We start from the raw sequence: 19,261 nt of genomic DNA on the forward strand, positions 1-19,261 counted from the left end.
AAAAACTAATAACAAACACACGTTGTAAATATATATTTTATTGCTCTGGGAATTCAAGTTTGTGTTATGTGATTCACTTCCTGTTTTATTTTGGTAGATTTCTGTTCCTTCCTGGAGTTCCTGTCAAGTTTCCAACCCTTCCTAATCAGCCTGGTGTGTTGCACCTGTGCCCAACTGTTCACCTGCTCCTCCCTATATATATCCTTTGTCTTTCCCCTTTCCCTTTTGCCAGATAATCTTCTTCCCATGTGTGTTGTTGTCCAGTGTTTTCTCATGATTCCAGTGTTGTTTGTGTATGAACCTTTTTTGGATTTTGACTAACCTCACTGCCTTTGCCTTTCAAACGAAACTTTATTTATTCAATATAATTCCAAAAAGATTCACGGCAGAATATACCAAAAATACAATAGAAAAATCTATAGAGTTACTTAAGTGCTGAAGGTTAAGTGCTGTGGTCGTGATTTCTGTTTGTTTCAAGTGTATGCTCTGTCTTCTTGTACGTGTTTCTGCTGTCCTTTTTATGCAGACTAGGGTGTGGCATTGCGGAGAGCTGATTGGGAGAATTGTTTTGGTTCTGGCCAGGGGATTGGCTGTTTCTGAAGATTACCGAGTATAAAAAGATCAGAGATGGTGGCCGGCAGTGGGCAGCAGCAGGCATTCCTCATCTCCCTCTTCTCCCAATCGGCCACACTTTGTTCGGCAATTGTAAAAATCGTGTTTACTTGTTTACTCGGTAGGGGTGGACTGTCAGTTTTTTGTTCATTTTTTTTCATTTTTGTTCATCATAGTTCATTTTCTCCTTTTTTTCTTTCTGTAAATAAATATCGTGATCAAGTATAAAACTCTCTCTGGCTCTGTGGCTACTTGAGAATGGGGAAGATGAGGACTCTCCTACCTGTTACGTCTGTGCTCCCCTAGGCCGGGCGTAACAGTTCAAAGAAATTTACATGCAGAGAAAACAACACACAATAATGTTGATAATAAAAATAATGCTTGAGTTTGCTGAAGTGCTGAATAATCAATAGTCAGTTATTTCATCTCCAAATTCAGTGTGTGAAGATTTCTCTCAGATCAAAGGTCGAATATGCGCCATGGCAGGTTCTGTGCTGTATCCAAGGTTTTCCTCCGTCTGAGGTCAGTCAGCACCTGTTTGATGCTCATTACAGCCTGTTGGATGATCATAGAACTTCTGGTTTTCCACAGTCAAGTACATACAATGCCAATGACCAGTTGAAATAATGCCCTTTTCTTCGAAGGCATCTTTTCTTCCAAGAGTCTGTACATGACTGAGTTGTAGTTCAAGTCAAAGACCAGACCATGGCTTTGCATTATAGTCCAGATCATCTGAGCTCTGTAACAGTCCATCAGAAGGTGCTGCTGTGTTACATCTTCATTACAGTAAATAATGGGATTTTTTTTTCTGTCACATAACAACTCCATGAGACAACAGCTCGAACGGGGAGTCTGTTCACAGAAATAAGCCAGCGGACATCTCTAATGCTCTCTGAGGAGATTTTATTTTTTAAATTTTCACTTCAGGGCTTTCTGATTCTGCTAAATGTTTATTTAGCAGATAATCTCTGTGGGCAGTGATGTGTCCTGATTTATTGGCATGAACGAGGTTCCCTCTGTCATCTGACTGTGATTGTTAATAAATATTACAGAATTTAACACACAATTGAAACATTCACCCGATTTAAAATGAAAGAAATTTCTATATTAAAGGTCTGTTTTTCTTTTTATTTATACCACAGTGCCGTCTGTTGATTTTAGTAGCTCTTCATTTATTTCTCGAATGGAAATTATTCATTTGGCAGCAATAATCCATTGCGAGCTCTTGTTTCACTGCAGTCTCATATTTAAGGACTAGCAACAGGGATTACAGCATCATTATGCCACCTGGTTGAATGTTTCTCTTAGGTGTTTGCCATCATGATGTTGTGGAGCTACTCCTTCCTCCAACAACCCAACCCAATTAGGAGTGAGTGGTTCCAAGATATCTGGATCATTCAGGTTGTCAGTTGTGAGAGGGTGGCTGTTTATGATTGAAGCAGCCTTTTTCAACCGCAGGGAAGCGTCACTGGGTTTACAGAGCCGAGTGAGAGTGTAGAGCTGACAACATTTTTACAGGCCTTGTCTGTCGTTCCCACAGTCCTCAAGCAGAACTTGCATTGTAGTGTCAATCTGAGGGCTGGAATGCGCATGCCTGTGCTCTGGTTCAGTGCGAATGTCTATCCTGTGCTCCAGAGTGTGGGAGTGGGGGTGCATGAGGAGCCAATAGAGGACCCTGGGAATACAGATGCATGAAGAGGATACTTTGGAAATAGAATCTACTAGAATGTACCGACCACCAGACTCCATGAAACCATCAGACTCCAATAGATACTGAAGTCAGGGGTGCCAAGGGAAAACAACAGCTGATGAGACACCTGTAGAATTAAGATAAGAGAGAGGGAACAAGGGAATATGGGGACATGGCCTGACCTTGTGTCCACGCCCCCGATAATAGTATATAAGATGTACCCCACAGTTTTCCGGTTTTGCTCGGCAGGGCATACTCGGGCCTTGTGATCTGTAAAGAGAATAAAGCTCCCTGGACTCAACTCTTCTGGACTCCGACTCTAATTTCAGACTCTGAAGAAAGTCTGACTTCTTCTGAGACCTAGAATGTTTAAGATAAAAATGATACAGTTAAGACTAAAGAATTAGGTTGAGAAACAGAATTTGAACCTGATCCAGTCAGAATCTGGTCCCTGACGGGGCAGCAGAAAATCCACGTCAGCATGAGGTGCGTTCAAGACAAAATCACATTGTTTTCCAGTAGAGCTGCATTCAGCTCCTACAAAGCACCTCCAACATTGCTACCTTGGTCACATTTCATTTGTCTGACTGAGCCTTCCAGTGCAATTAATCAACGCATACCATAGATGAAAGCAGTCAACAGCTCATCTGACGTCTAAATATAAATGGCAGAGAAACAGCATGTACAGAGTGATGACACGTGAGCAGACTGGTCACAAAACCTGTTTGAAGGCCGGTGCTAAACTGACAACGACCCTAAATAAGTTTGAACACTATAAGACTCATCTTCTTTGTCTGGTATCACTTGTCTTGGTGCTAAAGCTCTCAAACAGTTGTTCACGAAAAAAGAGACCTGCTTCACAACAGAGGAGCAGTGAGACTTCATCTGTAATTGGTGACTCCAGTGTTTGGCTGTTTCACAGGTAGGTGTGTGTTCATGGTTCGTGGGTATCCAGTTCTTTGTCAGTGCAGTAGGAAGGTAGATGTGTGTTACAGGGCTCATTGGACAAATGTCCACAAGCAGTTCACGACTCACCTCTTGACACTGGGAATGTCTTTACTGACCTTCCTTTGAAACATGGCGGTTGTATCTGGAAGCTGCCCAGTCAAGCAGGATTTATATCAGTCTTTGATTTTTTTCACAGTCCTATAATATTTCCAGGGCCCTCACTCGAGGCACAGCTAGCAGGCAAGTATTGATGAAGTCTGCCAAGTTCCAAAGTCCTTCAGCATCTTTTTCGACTGTATTTTTGACCAGCTTCATAACTTCTCTCTGAATGCTTGTTGAATAACAAATTCTTAGCTGTATCGCTGATTGAGCTTTTTCCTGCCTACTTGGAAATCTTCTTCATCATTCCTGAAAAAAGTGCCTTCAAGGCAGTTCCCAGCTGGACCAAAAACATACTTCTTCAGTTAATACTTCCTTTGTTAATTTTTGAATGTTTTATTTCTTTTTGTCTGATTGGTGCCTCTCATTTCTCAGAGATGGATTTCATCCAAGTCTCAGTCACAGAACATACTGTACAGGGACAGGGTGTGTTCACACATGAAGAACAGGAAATTAAGGCACGATTAAAACCTGTTTCAGGAGAGGTGACAGTATGTCTGATAGTGTGGGAGCATTGGATCATCTTTCTTTCATAACGTTGATGCCAACCAGAACTGGAATCATGCAGACATCATGTAGCATTTTGTCTGTGGAAAACCTCTGTGAGTATGTTGATTTTCATTTGCTGTTTAGTTGGTGTCTTGGTGTTGGCAGCATAGAATGAGCTGAGGCTGACTGGCATCATTTTGTCCTGAGGAGTAAATAGAGAGGGATAAATTAGGTGGTGCAAGACAGGGAGGCAGAATAGCGTAGTGTAAAGAGCATGCAAGTCGTTAGCAATAAAAACAGTCTGTGAATAAAATCAAATGGTTTTACCCAGTCACACAGATTTAACAAATTCCCTTCCAGTCTGCACATTATTTCATGGAATACCTTTTGCAAAGTCAATATTTTGCCATAATGATGATGAAAGTCTTGAAAATGGGAAAAAAGTCATTGTTTTCAAGCATAGCTGTGCTGTCTAATTTCCACGGTGACCTGCACATTTACTTTTGAAATTTCTTTCCCAGAAGTGGAAAACTTTGGCCTGACAAACTGAATAGGAATAATTGTCTGGGGACCATCAATATCCATTAAAACATCCAATTGCTATGATTTGTGACTTGGTGTTTAATAGACTGAAAAACTGTCTGACCAAAATTATCATTGTTAGGTTGCTTGAAATCACTGTAGAGGTGAAAAGAAACAGACGTGTGTGTGCACATATGGGAATTTGTCTTATTATTATATTTGTGTAAGGTTTTCAGCCACGCTGGCAGCATGGCTCTGTGGATGGATATGTCAGTCAGTCCTCCACTTTCTAACTACTTTCTTTCTTTCAGTATAGAAAAGCAGCCAGTCTGAGTTATTGTAGCCTCGGAGACTGTAGAGTAATACAGGAGATAGAAACACAACACATGAAAGATGGTACTATGCTCGTAGTTGCGTAGCCTCAGATCGTGAAGATTTCAGATAATCTGACCAAGTCACATTCGAAACAACCGGACACATTACACCAACAACATGAGAAACGTCTCATTCAGGCTTTGATACCAGATCAGTCATGTTAACATTTTGTGTCATTAGAACAACAAAGGCATCTAATGCAATGATGAGTGCAGGTTTTTACTTTGAATCAGCCTGATTTTGATGATGGGTTTTCATCTCAGTCAATATCCATTGCTGTTTGCTCTCCAGTTTGTGGAAATGCAAAGGCAAAGGCAGTAAGACAATTAGGTCAGAGTAACAGTTGTATTCATTGATGTGCTTTTGAAAACAACAAAGCTAGAACGGGCTTTCCACTTCATCAAACAGAATAAAAAAACAACATTAAAATATGGAAAGTATTGTTTGCAGTATAAGACAAAGGTAAGGAATAGGAATTAGGATCAAAGCAGCACCATTCGTCAATGTCTTTGGTGAACAATTAATGACTGTAGATGTCAGAGCAGCATTCAGTGTTGACCTCTGCGATATTAAGTGTCCATCTCTGTCGACTGATACTTCATTATTTCATTGAATGACAAAATAACGATTTATCTGACCTTGAAAGTGTCAGTAGAGCTTTAGTAGAGTCTTTGCATGTGCTGTATACGTAGCTCTCATCATAAAGTAAGGGATCTCCATCCAGCAGACCTCACACACTCTGCAGCTGACCTCAAATTGTGAAGAGGTGACTTGTGGTATAGAAGGGGGTCTAGACTGAAATTCACATCCTGACACCCCAGAGACTATTTAAAATGTCCATCCCACTTTTCTTGGAGATGACTGAAATACTACTGTGTGCCATGTTTTAGCTGTCAGGAAGGAGTGGATCTAAGGGGAAACTAGGGTGACGGCGGATCTGGCACTGGTGGCGATGGCAGCAGGGGCCCTGGCTCTGGCAGCGGCAGCTCTGGCACTGGTGGCGGCAACAGCGGCAGCTCGGGCACAGGCGGCGGCGGCAGCAACAGCTCAGGCGGCGGTGACAGCTCTGGCACTGGCGGCGACGGCTCTGGCAAACAAAAAATTGCCAGAAAAACACTCCTGAAAACAGAGGAAAATAGCGCTACTATGAAATAAAAACAAAACAAAATAACAAACAAAGAACTGAAAATGGGTAACAAGCAGTAACAAAACGATAAAACTAGACTATAGAAATTACAATAAAAGGAAAACTCCCAGGGAACACCGCACGGACATGAACACAGACAAACCAAGGGATAACACAGACATGAACAGAGACACGGACATGAACAAAGATAACGCAACAAAAAACACTCACTGAGGGACTATGGCAAGATTTTCTATGGAAACGCAGAAGGCCTGATCCTTTTTGTACATGTTTATGGTGCTTCTATGTTTCTTTTACTTTTGGCAAACAAACATGTCTGAAACTCTGCCTCATAAGTGGGTAATGTTGTTGTCGACTCGCCTGGTGAGGTTTTTTTCAAAAGCCAGAGTGGTTTGCTTCCTGGTGGTCTTGACACTGACGCTTCTCATCATTGCTTCCTACAACCTGACGTCGGACAAGAAAAGACTTCCCTTCACCACCTCACCCAATCAGGTCAGGCCTGGTGTCGTCCAGTCAAACACAGCAGCAGCAGCTGAAGTTTCCTCTAAAAACAATTTAATAGACATGAAACAGCTGGTGGAGATCATTAACTCCAAACTGGAATACACACCCAGGAAGGTGCCCGATGAAAAGGATGTCATTGAAAGGGACTCTCATGTACGTAAGTCTGTGGAAAATGGTGAAATTAATTTTTGCTGCACAGTGTTATCCTACATAATTTTGCCTTGTTTATGGCATAAAGCAAGAACAGCTCTGACACGTACACTGAAAATCATAGTTACAGAGGTTTCAGTAAGTCATTAAGTTGAATAACAATTATTGTCATGTGTCAGTGTTAGACACATGAATATCAAAGCAAAATAATGCAATTCACAGCAACTAACAGTGGCCATATACCGAAGGTGATGATACATCAGTAGCAAAGCTGCAAAATCATGTCATGTGGCCCTAAAATATGGATGTTTTGATGAACTTGCAACCACTTGTATACAATGTTCTGAGAAAAACCGAACTGGGACAAGAATGGAACATAACATCCTCCTCCAATCGTGATTTAGTAAAGGGCTTACACTGTATTTGATAGTATAGCTCTCATTTTGTCCACCCTCTGTCATGTCTAATATTGTTTTGTTCCTCTCTGCAGTTGTTCTCTGTAATTCCTCGTCATTTCCTGCCTGGTGTCAAGAGCCCTTGCTGGTATGAGGAGATCTCCAGTGAACGCAGCACTGATCCATACAGGAATAACCACTATTGTTCTGGCTCACCAACCAGAGAGACTTTATGTGACAAAATGAGGCCAAACTTCCACAAGCACTTACAACACAGAGACGGCAAACTGTTTCGTTTGCGTTGCTTGCCGTACTTCTACATCATTGGCCAACCAAAGTGTGGCACAACTGATCTGTACTCCAGGCTGCGAATGCATCCAGAGGTCCAGTCCAGCATCATAAAGGAACCACACTGGTGGACTTGGCCACGTCCCGGTAAGGAGAGGATGGTGTTTCTAAATGTTCTGATTAAAGTTTGTGCAGCTCATGGATTAAAAGGTGGCTAGAACTGAGGATTGAATTCATCCAAAAGAAAAAAAAGATGGCAGAGAATCCACTAATTTAGATTAGAGGTTCAATCAGTAGTCCTTCAAACAAGAACTTAAAACAATTGCAAATGTTTTATGGTTTAAAGCTCTCAAAGGTGAGAATTTCCATCTTTTCCTGATACATCCATCCATCCATTATCTTCCGCTATCCGAGGCCGGGTCGCGGGGGCAGCAGTCTAAGCAGGGATGCCCAGACTTCCCTCTCCCCAGACACGTCCTCCAGCTCTTCCGGGAGGACCCCGAGGCGTTCCCAGGCCAGCCGAGTGACATAGTCCCTCCAGCGTGTCCTGGGTCTTCCCCGGGGCCTCTTCCCGGTGGGACATGCCCGGAACACCCTCCCAGGAAGGCGTCCAGGAGGCATCCGGTAAAGATGCCCGAGCCACCTCAGCTGGCTCCTCTCGACGTGGAGGAGCAGCGGCTCTACTCTGAGCTCCTCCCGAGTGACAGAGCTCCTCACCCTATCTCTAAGGGAGCGCCCTGCCACCCTGCGGAGGAAACTCATTTCAGCCGCTTGTATCTGAGATCTTGTTCTTTCGGTCATGACCCAAAGTTCATGACCATAGGTGAGGGTGGGAACGTAGATTGACCGGTAAATCGAGAGCTTTGCCTTTTGGCTCAGCTCCTTCTTCACCACGACGGACCGGTACAACGACCGCATTACTGCAGCCGCCGCACCGATCCGCCTGTCAATCTCACGTTCCATCCTTCCCTCACTCGTGAACAAGACCCCAAGATACTTAAACTCCTCCACTTGAGGCAGGAGCTCTCCTCCAACCCGGAGGGGCCAAACCACCCTTTTCCGGTCGAGAACCATGGCCTCGGACTTGGAGGTGCTGATTCTCGTCCCAGCCGCTTCGCACTCGGCTGCAAACCGCCCCAACACATGCTGGAGGTCCTGGTTTGAAGAAGCCAACAGGACAACATCATCCGCAAAAAGCAGAGATGAGATCCTGTGGTCCCCAAACCAGACTCCCTCCGGCCCTTGGCTGCGCCTAGAAATTCTGTCCATAAAAATAATGAACAGAACCGGTGACAAAGGGCAGCCCTGCCGGAGTCCAACTTGCACTGGAAACAGGTCTGACTTACTGCCGGCAATGCGAACCAAGCTCCTACTCCGGTCATACAGAGACCGGACGGCCCGTAGTAAAGGGCCCCGGACTCCATACTCCCGAAGCACCTCCCACAGAATGCCACGAGGGACACGGTCGAATGCCTTCTCCAAATCCACAAAACACATGTGGACTGGTTGGGCAAACTCCCATGAACCCTCAAGCACCCTGCGGAGGGTGTAGAGCTGGTCCAGTGTTCCACGACCAGGACGAAAACCGCATTGTTCCTCCTGAATCCGAGGTTCGACTATCGGCCGAATTCTCCTCTCCAGCACCCTGGAATAGACTTTACCAGGGAGGCTGAGAAGTGTGATCCCCCTATAGTTGGAGCACACCCTCCAGTCCCCCTTCTTAAATAAAGCGACCACCACCCCGGTCTGCCAGTCCAAGGGTACTGTCCCCAACTGCCACGCGATGTTGCAGAGGCGTGTCAGCCAAGACAGCCCCACAACATCCAGAGACTTGAGGTACTCAGGGCGGATCTCATCCACCCCCGGTGCCTTGGCACCGAGGAGCTTCTGAACTACCTCGGTAACCTCAGCCTGAGTAATGGATGAGCCAGCCTCTGGGTCCCCAGCCCCTGCTCCCTCTACGGAAGGCGTGGCAATGGGATTGAGGAGATCCTCAAAGTACTCTTTCCACCGCCCGACAATATCCCCAGTCGAAGTCAACAGCTCCCCGCCTCCACTGTAAACAGTATTGGCAGGGTACTGCTTCCCCCTTCTGAGGCGCCGGACGGTTTGCCAGAATATCCTTGAGGCCGACCGATAATCCTCCTCCATGGCCTCCCCGAACTTTTCCCATACCCGAGTTTTTGCTTCCACAACTGCCCGGGCTGCAGCACGCTTGGCCTGCCGGTACCCGTCAGCTGCCTCAGGAGTCCCACGAACCAACCAGGCTCGATAGGACTCCTTCTTCAGCTTGACGGCATCCCTTACTTCTGGTGTCCACCACCGGGTTCGGGGGTTTCCGCCACGACAGGCACCAGAGACCTTACGGCCACAGCTCCGAACAGCTGCATCAACAATGGAGGTGGAGAACATGGTCCATTCGGACTCAATGTCTCCAACCTCCCTCGGTATCTGGTCCAAGTTCTCCCGGAGGTGTGAGTTGAAAACCCCTCTGACAGATGGTTCCGCCAGACGTTCCCAACAGACCCTCACTACCCGTTTGGGCCTGCCAAGTCTGTCCAGCTTTCTCCTCCGCCAGCGGATCCAACTCACCACCAGGTGGTGATCAGTTGACAGCTCAGCCCCTCTCTTCACCCGAGTGTCCAAGACATACGGCCGAAGGTCAGATGACACGACTACAAAGTCGATCATCGACCTCCGGCCTAGGGTGTCCTGGTGCCACGTGCACTGATGGACACCCTTATGCTTGAACATGGTGTTCGTTATGGACAAACTGTGACTAGCACAGAAGTCCAATAACAGAACACCGCTCGGGTTCAGATCGGGGAGGCCGTTCCTCCCAATCACGCCTCTCCAGGTAACACTGTCGCTGCCCACGTGAGCATTGAAGTCCCCCAGTAAAACAATGGAGTCCCCAGTCGGAGCACTTTCCAGCGCCCCTCCCAGGGACTCCAAGAAGGGTGGGTACTCTACACTGCTGTTCGGCCCGTAGGCCGAAACAACAGTGAGGCACCTGTCCCCAACCCGAAGGCGTAGGGCAGCAACCCTCTCGTTCACCGGGGAAAACTCCAACACATGGCGGCTAAGGTGGGGAGCTATGAGCAAGCCCACACCAGCCCGCCGCCTCTCACCGCGGGCAACTCCAGAGTAGAAGAGAGTCCAGCCTCTCTCAAGGAGTTGGGTTCCAGAACCCAGACTGTGCGTGGAGGTGAGCCCGACTATCTCTAGCCGGTACCGCTCAACCTCCCGCACTAGCTCGGGCTCCTTCCCCCCCAGCGAGGTGACATTCCATGTCCCCATTGCCAGATTCTGAGTCCAGGGATTGGGCCGTCGGGGCCCCCGCCCACGACTGCCACCCAAATCCCAACGCATCGGCCCCTTCTGATCCCTCCTGCGGGTGATGGGCCTACTGGAGGGCGGGCCCACGTCGCTCCTTCGGGCTGTGCCCGGCCGGGCCCCGTGGGCAAAGGCCCGGCCACCAGGCGCTCGCCTGCGAGCCCCGACCCCAGGCCTGGCTCCAGGGTGGGGCCCCGGTAACGCCAATCCGGGCGACGTGGTCTTCCTAGGTCTGTTATACTTTATCATTAGGGCTATTTCCTGATACAGTAAATGTCAATATAGTAAACTGAATATTTTTGGGTATAGACTGTAGGTCAGACGAATCAAGACATTTGTTGATGTCACCTTGTGCTCTAGGATATTGCATTGGGCATTTTCGTAAGTTTTCTTGTGTGTTATTGACCGATTCATTGAAAAAACAAGGCAGATTAATGGATAATGTGCAAAATAAACATTCGTTTCATTCTTAATTTAGTAGTAACTGTGATGTGAAGATCTGCTTTATGTGAGAAACTTTCTTGCAAACATTTCGCCTCTTCGTGACTCGTACTCCTCTGGGAAATAAACTATGTATCTTACAGGACCGAAATAAACAGAATTAATGAGTACTATTGTGTATAATAAACAACAAAAAAAACAATGGAGTCATCAGTTTATGAACCTATTACCCCTTAACTGAATTGTAGGCTCACTGAAATCCACCCCAATTTATTTGCCTCTCATAACATTCGAATAATTTGACAGTCATAAATCATTATATTGATTGGGAAGTGATGACTCCAGACAGTGCTGCAGGGTCTTCCAGATCGTGGATTTCTTGTCGTCCCCCATTTCCACTGGTCTCAGGTTTTGTAAATGTGAAATCAGCAAACAGCTGATGATTTAAACTTGAACTTTCCTGTTGACCTTCCACTGATTTTATCACTGTGTCCAAAGTGAGTTCAGATTTTGTCCTAATCAGATATTCTTTGGATGTTCCTTGAAACAAAAATCATGTTTTCTTAAACTACATACGACTAGATGAATTTGCAACATGATTCTCTGACTCAGAATTCACAATGCAAATGAAATCAAAAGAGCACAATAAATTTCAGTGTATCAGTATGCAAATGTCCAGTTGTTGAGATAAATTGCTAGTCTGCAAGCTCAACCTGATTCAAAGTTTATACAATCCATGAAATGCATTTTCTGGTGAAGAAGTGTATAAAAGAGTAAATAATGAATGATGTTTTGGTGTACTTGTACATGCAGGTTATTTCCATTCCAGAGATGGCCTCAAGGACATTTTTCGTGTGGAAAATTACTTGGATCTGTTTGACGTGGCTGCCCAACACATCCAAGAAGAAATGAATAGAAGCTCATCTGGAGACCACCACAAAACCCAGTTTGTAACAGGTGAACGCATGTGAAAGTGTTGGTGTGTGGGGGTGGGTAAGACTTGGTATTGTTCGTATCAAAAGATTTAAGTTGCAGTTGTTTTTGTCTCCCTTTCCTTCCTTCTGTCTTCCTTCTTTCCCTCATTCTCAATGGATTTTCCACAAGTGGCTTTGGCCTCAGGAGCACTACAGTGGTGCTGAGATACAACTCTAGATTTAGTGTTAAAGAAGGCAACTCCACTTGAGGTATCAAGAACACACAATTCACAATGAACGAAAGAAAAAACATTTTTGGAGTGACGTGTAGGGTGCAGAGCGACCCAGGAGCGGAAACGGAGAAGGTTAACAGTGATTTATTTCTCAACAAACAGTCAAAGTAAGAACACAAGGCAGGAGATCCACAAACAAAACTCAAAAAAGGAGGTCCAGAGAGTGCTGGGCTGTGCGGGCACGAGAAGCACTGAAAAACAAAAAGAGAGGAGACCAAAATTACTCCACATGAAATACACAACACTGAGAGATCACAATATTACCACAAGCAGGTTAGAGCCGACTGGTACCACGATATGACGGTGTTTTCTCTGGTGTCGAGGAGCGTCTCAGCAGCCTAGAAATAGGCGTCTTGATTGCGGAAGTGATTTCAGGTGTTTCCAATCACTCCTCGACGCCGCGGGGGGAAGGGTGCCTCCACAGACAGAGAAAGTTAGCCACAAACACAACAACACAGGAAGTGGACCTTGCAAAATAAGTGCACCGGAAATACAAACCACAACAACGTGGCATTGGATGTTTAAAGGCAACACAAAACAACTTGGTTTTGTAGATTTTATTCTCTGAAAATGACAGAAGAAGAAGAATGAGAGAATAATGGGAAGAATAATTCATAAGAATAAAACGGCTCTCCTTACTTGGCTTGGGTCAAAAAGGTGAAACTCACTTCTGTTTAGATTTCATTTCTCTTCATTTTAGCCTCCTGAATCACAAGTACTTCTGGGTGTTTTTTGCTTTTGTCACACTTTTACTCACTGCTGGCTCCTTTTTTACGTTGTACATTGAGGTATATGGTCAGCTCAAGCATGATCAGGGGTAAACTGATGTCTGGAATGGAGACCACTTTTAGTTGTGGTATGAGAGGTCACGTAGGGTCAGATAAGGAAAAGATAAACCAGAGGTAGTAATGTTTAGGGGGCTATTAGGACTATTAACTTTAGATGTAGACATAGATTGTCACAAAGGAGAACATTCCTCAGTGGGACAATGCCCAGAGCATGATCTGGTCTTTAAGCTAGGGAAAGGTATGGGTGGAGTTAGATAAACAGTCATGCTATATATTGTGTTGTCTGTATGTTAAGGGCAGAGTCTTCTGATCTGACCCTGAAGCTCTCTCGGATGGCCGGCATCTGATCTGATACTGCTTGTTAATAAAGGTCTCTTCAACTCAAGCTTGTATCAGCGGAGTTCTTCCTACATCATCATCATACCACTGCTCAGCAGGACCTGGCTGATAAACTTCAACATCTCTATGGAAACAGAACAATCTTGGCAAGAAGTAAAGAGTTTCCGCAAGCTGCATCATCATTTAAAATGCTATACATGGTGAAATATTTGCCTTTTACAGCCTCTACAAACAATCTCTCCTCATCTCCACCTCCTTCAGTTCAGTCGACTTTGAGCTGAATTGCTGTCACTTGACTGTTCGTCTCAGTATAACCATTCAAGGCTTCTCAGTTGTCCTGAGGAGTGCAGAATTTAATGTTTTTACAGGATGTGGTTAGTACAAACACTTTTTTTGTGGGACAAATTTTAAATGAGACATGTTGAACAAAGTGATGTTGATGAATTATCACCATTTTAACGTTAGATTTGGTTAGTTTTACTGATGAAAGCGTCAGTAGAATGTTCATTCAGAAACTGCTGAAAATTTGATGATACGAAGATAATTTTTGTTATGATAATTTCTGCCGATGATAAATGTTGTAAGTTTGGCCATTATTTCATGAAAACATAGCTGAAAACATGGGGTTCAGATGGTTAAAATTTTAATAGTTGCAACTGCTCTGTCACAGATCTGTTCAAGTGAAGGTCAGGAGGGCATAATGTTCCTAGACGAGGAGAGTGTTTGCATCATATCATGCAAACTGTAGTAAAACTCAACTTTACACTCAACTTTAACTCTACATTATTATGCCTGAGAGTGTGCACTATTCCCTGCATTTTAAAGGTCCAGTGTGGAGGGTTTAGTCGCATCTAGCAGGGAGGATGCAGATTGCAACCAAATGAATACTTTTGCCTCCCCGTCCTGCTATGTTAAAAGTGAAAGGCCCTCTATCTCTGATTATTCAATTACATTTCTGCCAGTAGATCCTCCTAACTCCTACACACTGTTGTTACAGAAGGTGGCACTGAGATGATCAATGTCTTGACATTTGAAGCCAGTCCATCCACTATGTGGGACAACGGAGCCCGGAAGGAGGCAGAACCTGTTTTTCTGACCCAGGACTTCATCCACACACTGCAGCCTGGTGCCAAACTCATTATCATCCTGAGAGATCCAGTAGAGAGGTACTGTGGAGAAATGCACCCACCCATCAGCCTGAAAAGACACAGATTTCACGGATTTGTTTTAATTAATATCTCCTATTATACGTCCAACAAAATGTGCTTATAGTTCCAAGTGGCTTACACCTCTGTTTCTCTCTGTTCCCAGGCTTTATTCTGACTACCTGTATTTTAGGACGGACAAAGAGTCAGTAAAGGACTTCCATCAGAGGGCCATGAAGTCTGTACAGTTGTTTCAGTCCTGTCTGTCTCGGCGGTCACTTGGTTCCTGTGTCTACAACAGAATCCTCCTCAAAGCCATGCCAGTGAGATGAAATTAAATGTTCCCACTTTTAACTGTCTGAATATCAATATATATATACGAATAATTACAACTTTTACAAATCTATTTAGTTATACACAATGACAAACACATAATTTCCTTCCTCTCTGGGAATTTGCACCTGTCCTACAAGTGGTTGTAAATGAATATTTCTGCACTGTTGTGCGTCTTGTTCTGTGCAGGGACAAACATGACCAACTAGGTGCCCAATGTCACCTCAGACCCTTCAGCATATTTTCCATCAGCCAGTGCTCCCACAGGACTGAGCCGAGTTATGAGCTCAGTTATGAGTCGGTTGTCACCTCTATTCTCAACATGTAGATGACAGCACTGTTTTCCTGAGAGATTCAGGACAGTGAAACGTGACAATCAGCTAGACCTGATAGCATTGAGAACAAAGACAGAATCTGTCTCAAATCTAACAAAAATCATTCAGTGAACCATTATATTGTTTCTGTTTACTCTTCTGCTCTGGATGAGATGAAGATGAAGCTCTGCTTGAGAATAACAGCACAGTGTTAAGTTTCAGTGGGTGGTGTTGTACTGTGCTGCCCTCCTGAGGCCACATGGTGTCAGTGAATCTGGATTAAATATATTTCACTGTTCATTTTACCATTCAGTCAGCAGACAGTCAAAGTATACTATGCAGGGTTTTCCTAAAAGCAATGAAGAGACACAACAGTAATCTCTCTCAATCACTACTTATGACCCACTAGAAGTGTGTGGCAGTGTATCCGCAGAGACCCTGCCCTCTGCCTGTATTTTCTTGTTTTGTTATCATTTTGCTGTTATAAGGTCATCTTTTGGCTGCAACCTTTGGGCGGTGGGTGTGTAGCCCCCAGCCAATAACAGCATGTAGGTGAGGTCAGGACTTTATAAGAAACGTGGTGACCAGGGCAACATTGTGATCTGTGTTGTCTGTCTCTGATGTTTGGTAGGCTGCCCTAAATTCTCCTGTCTGGACACAAAAACAAGTAGCTAATGTTGCTGTCGGCTTGTTGCCTGCTGTCTGTCACCTGACACATTATTAGACATTTTAATTACGATATTTTCATGCCACCCAAGTGAGAAAATGTTTGCAATATATCTCCTCATTCAAATTCCTGCAGGTAGTCAGGTACACCGCTCTCGACTTGCTGCCTTATGTTCACTATTCTGTGGCAGCTGTGGTTGGGGATGAGCAGAAGGGGATGTGTACTTCTGGTGGTGGTGAGCTGGGGAAGAGGGGCCAAGTTTGAATGTTTACAATCAGAATCCTGCACAGTATGCCTTTAAACAATGACTCCATGAAGTACACAGACCTTAAAGTCACAAAACTGTTATTGTTGTTACAGCTACAAATTCACTGGTCTGACCTGCAGCATGCTGAAACATCCCTGCACATCAAACAGTGTTTTTATACCACTCATGAGCCGACAGTTTGTTTCTGTGTGTATCAGTTCTGAAGTTCTTGCACCTGTTCACTACACACTGAACAATGTTTTCATTGATTGATTCACCTGCAATTTGGAGACAAATATTTTGGTCTGTTGTGTAGTTGTTGCTTTGAAAGCTCACATATCAAAGTGTTGATTGCAGAGCCCAATGTATAACTGGAACAGTGTCTGTTGTGTCATGATATGTTTCTTCTTTTCCTTTACTTCCTGTGTTTTCCCGCCTTTGTTATTGTCTGATTGGTTTCACCTGTGTGTCATTAGTTGTCTTCCCTTGTGTATTTAAGTCTGTGTCTTCCCTTCCAGCGTCTTGAGTGTTGCCGGTGTTTGTTTGCCATGCCATGCCTCTTGAGAGTGTTTTTGTATTGTCCTTGTTCCCAATCCATGCCAAGTTCATGAGATTGCTTCTTTAGTGTTGTTTACATCTCTAGCCAAGCCACGTTCCTTGTGTATGTTTTCCTAGTCTTGCCACGAATCTTGTAAATGTTCTTCCTGCATCCTCTGGTGTAGTCTGTTTCCATGCCATCCTCCATGTATGTGTTTCTTGTGATCTGACTTGGTCTTTAGCCACGCCATGTTTCTAGTAAGTGTTTGTTCACTGTTGTTTTTCCATGAGTCATGCCACGTTTTTTGGATGTGTTTATTCAGTGTTTCCCTGTGTTGTATTTGTTCCCTGTCTTCTGCCCATCTACCCTTGTGAGTGTTATTCATAGTCTCGTGACTTTTGCATTTTGGTTACCTTAAACTTGTTAATTTGAACCAGCTCCCCCTCGTGTCTGCGTTTGGGTTCTACCCTTGTTTCCCTGAGAGCCTACCTACCTGACATGATGTTGTGATGATTTACTGTAACGTGCATAACGGGGAAAATGATGGTTAAAGACTGAGGCTTGCTATATTGTTCATAGAACAAAACCAAAAATGTGTCCAGGTATTTTGCATTGAATATTTCACTTTATTGGTGGACAATTTAAACAAAAAAAAACTTTGGATTTCCATACATTGTTTACATTTTTTTGTCCAACACCTGTACGTCTGCTGTTTACTTTGACAAAATATTCTCACCTCAGGACATTTGTAATGTTGACTTGAATTTTATTTTATTTTATTTTTTTGCCACAGCTGAGGCTACATGTGGGGTTGTACGTTGTCTTCTTACTGGACTGGCTGACAGTTTTCCATCGGGACCAGATTCTAGTTCTACGACTGGAGGACTACGCAGCCGACAAGAGAGCGACATTACAGAAAGCTTTTGATTTTCTGGGTCTAAGTAAGCGTCCAAAAAGCTAAAGCAACATACAATTTCTACATTAAAATCTTTACAATATCAGTCTAAAACAGCCAGTATCTTCCTGGCTGCGTCCTGTATTCATCTGGTTGTTTCTGCCTCAAGTCTTGACTTTTGTATTGAACTGGACTCCCACCCACCTCCTCCCTGCAGGTCCTCTGTCAGTGGAGCTGGAGGAAGAAGTGATGAAACAGCGTGTGGCAAACAGCCGGGGGGTGAAGGACAAGAAAGTAGGTCCTATGCTTCCAGCCACCAGAGACCTCCTCAGGGAATTTCACCAGCCCTTCAACCATAAACTGGCCAGTGTGTTGGACGACAGCGCCTTCCTGTGGAGTTACCCCTGAAGAGATATGAGTGTGAATGGCTGTGAATGAACACATGAAACCCTTAAAATACACTGTTACATTCATATAAATTAATTAATCCACACATCTGGATAATGTTTTCATGTTATTATTGCTGAAAAGGCTGTGGTGAAAATCATGTGGTGATGGTACTATGATCTGACCTTTTATATCGAAAAATATCTCCTGTCCCATTAATTAATGAATAATTTATATTTGCAACCAGAGAAAGTTTGAAATATCAAGATGCATCGGTGAATATATATCCAAAGACTTAAGGCTGTGGACAACAATGGATTTCAGACATCAAGGCCACACTTTAATCACAGTGATCACAGTGGCATATAGACTGCGTCTGCAAATCTGTAACCACTGGGACCAGCACGTCAGAGACGAGAGAAGAAAGTCTCACTGTATTTTTTCCGTAAAAACTAATAACACACACAGGTTGTAAATATATATTTTATTGCTCTGGGAATTCAAGTTTGTGTTATGTGATTCACTTCCTGTTTTATTTTGGTAGATTTCTGTTCATTCCTGGAGTTCCTGTCAAGTTTCCAACCCTTCCTAATCAGCCTGGTGTGTTGCACCTGTGTCCGACTGTTCACCTGCTCCTCCCTATATATACCCTTTGTCCTTGCCCTTTCCCTTTTGCCAGATAATCTTCTTCCCATGTGTGTTGTTGTCCAGTGTTTTCTCATGATTCCAGTGTTTGTGTATGACCCTTTTTGGATTTTGACTAACCTCACTGCCTTTGCCTTTTAAACGAAACTTTATTTATTCAATATAATTACAAAAAGATGCAAGGCAGAATATACCAAAAATACAATAGATAAATCTATAGAGTTACTAAAGTGCTGAAGGTTCAAAGGCAAAATTTACATGCAGAAAAACAACACACAATAATGTTAAGAATATTATATATAAGAATATTCAATCGTCAGTTATTTCATCTCCAAATTCAGTGTGTGAAGATTTCTCTCAGATCAAAGGTCGAATATGTGCCATGGCAGGTTCTGTGCTGTATCCAAGGTTTTCCTCCGTCTGAGGTCAGTCAGCACCTGTTTGATGCTCATTACAGCCTGTTGGATGATCATAGAACTTCTGGTTTTCCACAGTCAAGTACATACAATGCCAATGACCAGTTGAAATAATGCCCTTTTCTGGGAAGGCATCTTTTCTTCCAAGAGTCTGTACATGACTGAGTTGTAGTTCAAGTCAAAGACCAGACCATGGCTTTGCATTATAGTCCAGATCATCTGAGCTCTGTAACAGTCCATCAGAAGGTGCTGCTGTGTTACATCTTCATAACAGTTAATCATGG

At 44.0% G+C, this 19,261-nt stretch overlaps 1 protein-coding gene across 1 annotated transcript; it reads left to right on the forward strand.

Annotated features, from left to right (window-relative positions):
- Positions 1–6,103: 6,103 nt before the first annotated feature.
- On the forward strand, positions 6,104–17,937 carry LOC121614290 (carbohydrate sulfotransferase 15-like). Its single transcript, XM_041948105.1, has 7 exons — positions 6,104–6,599; positions 7,087–7,426; positions 11,870–12,013; positions 14,388–14,556; positions 14,702–14,858; positions 17,428–17,575; positions 17,747–17,937. Exons 1-7 carry the CDS (start codon positions 6,210–6,212, stop codon positions 17,935–17,937), a joined length of 1,539 nt encoding a protein of 512 aa, XP_041804039.1. The 5' UTR covers positions 6,104–6,209.
- Positions 17,938–19,261: the final 1,324 nt, after the last annotated feature.

The sequence above is a fragment of the Chelmon rostratus genome, chromosome 11 (assembly GCF_017976325.1).
Source record: "Chelmon rostratus isolate fCheRos1 chromosome 11, fCheRos1.pri, whole genome shotgun sequence".
NCBI classification, from domain to species: domain Eukaryota; kingdom Metazoa; phylum Chordata; class Actinopteri; order Chaetodontiformes; family Chaetodontidae; genus Chelmon; species Chelmon rostratus.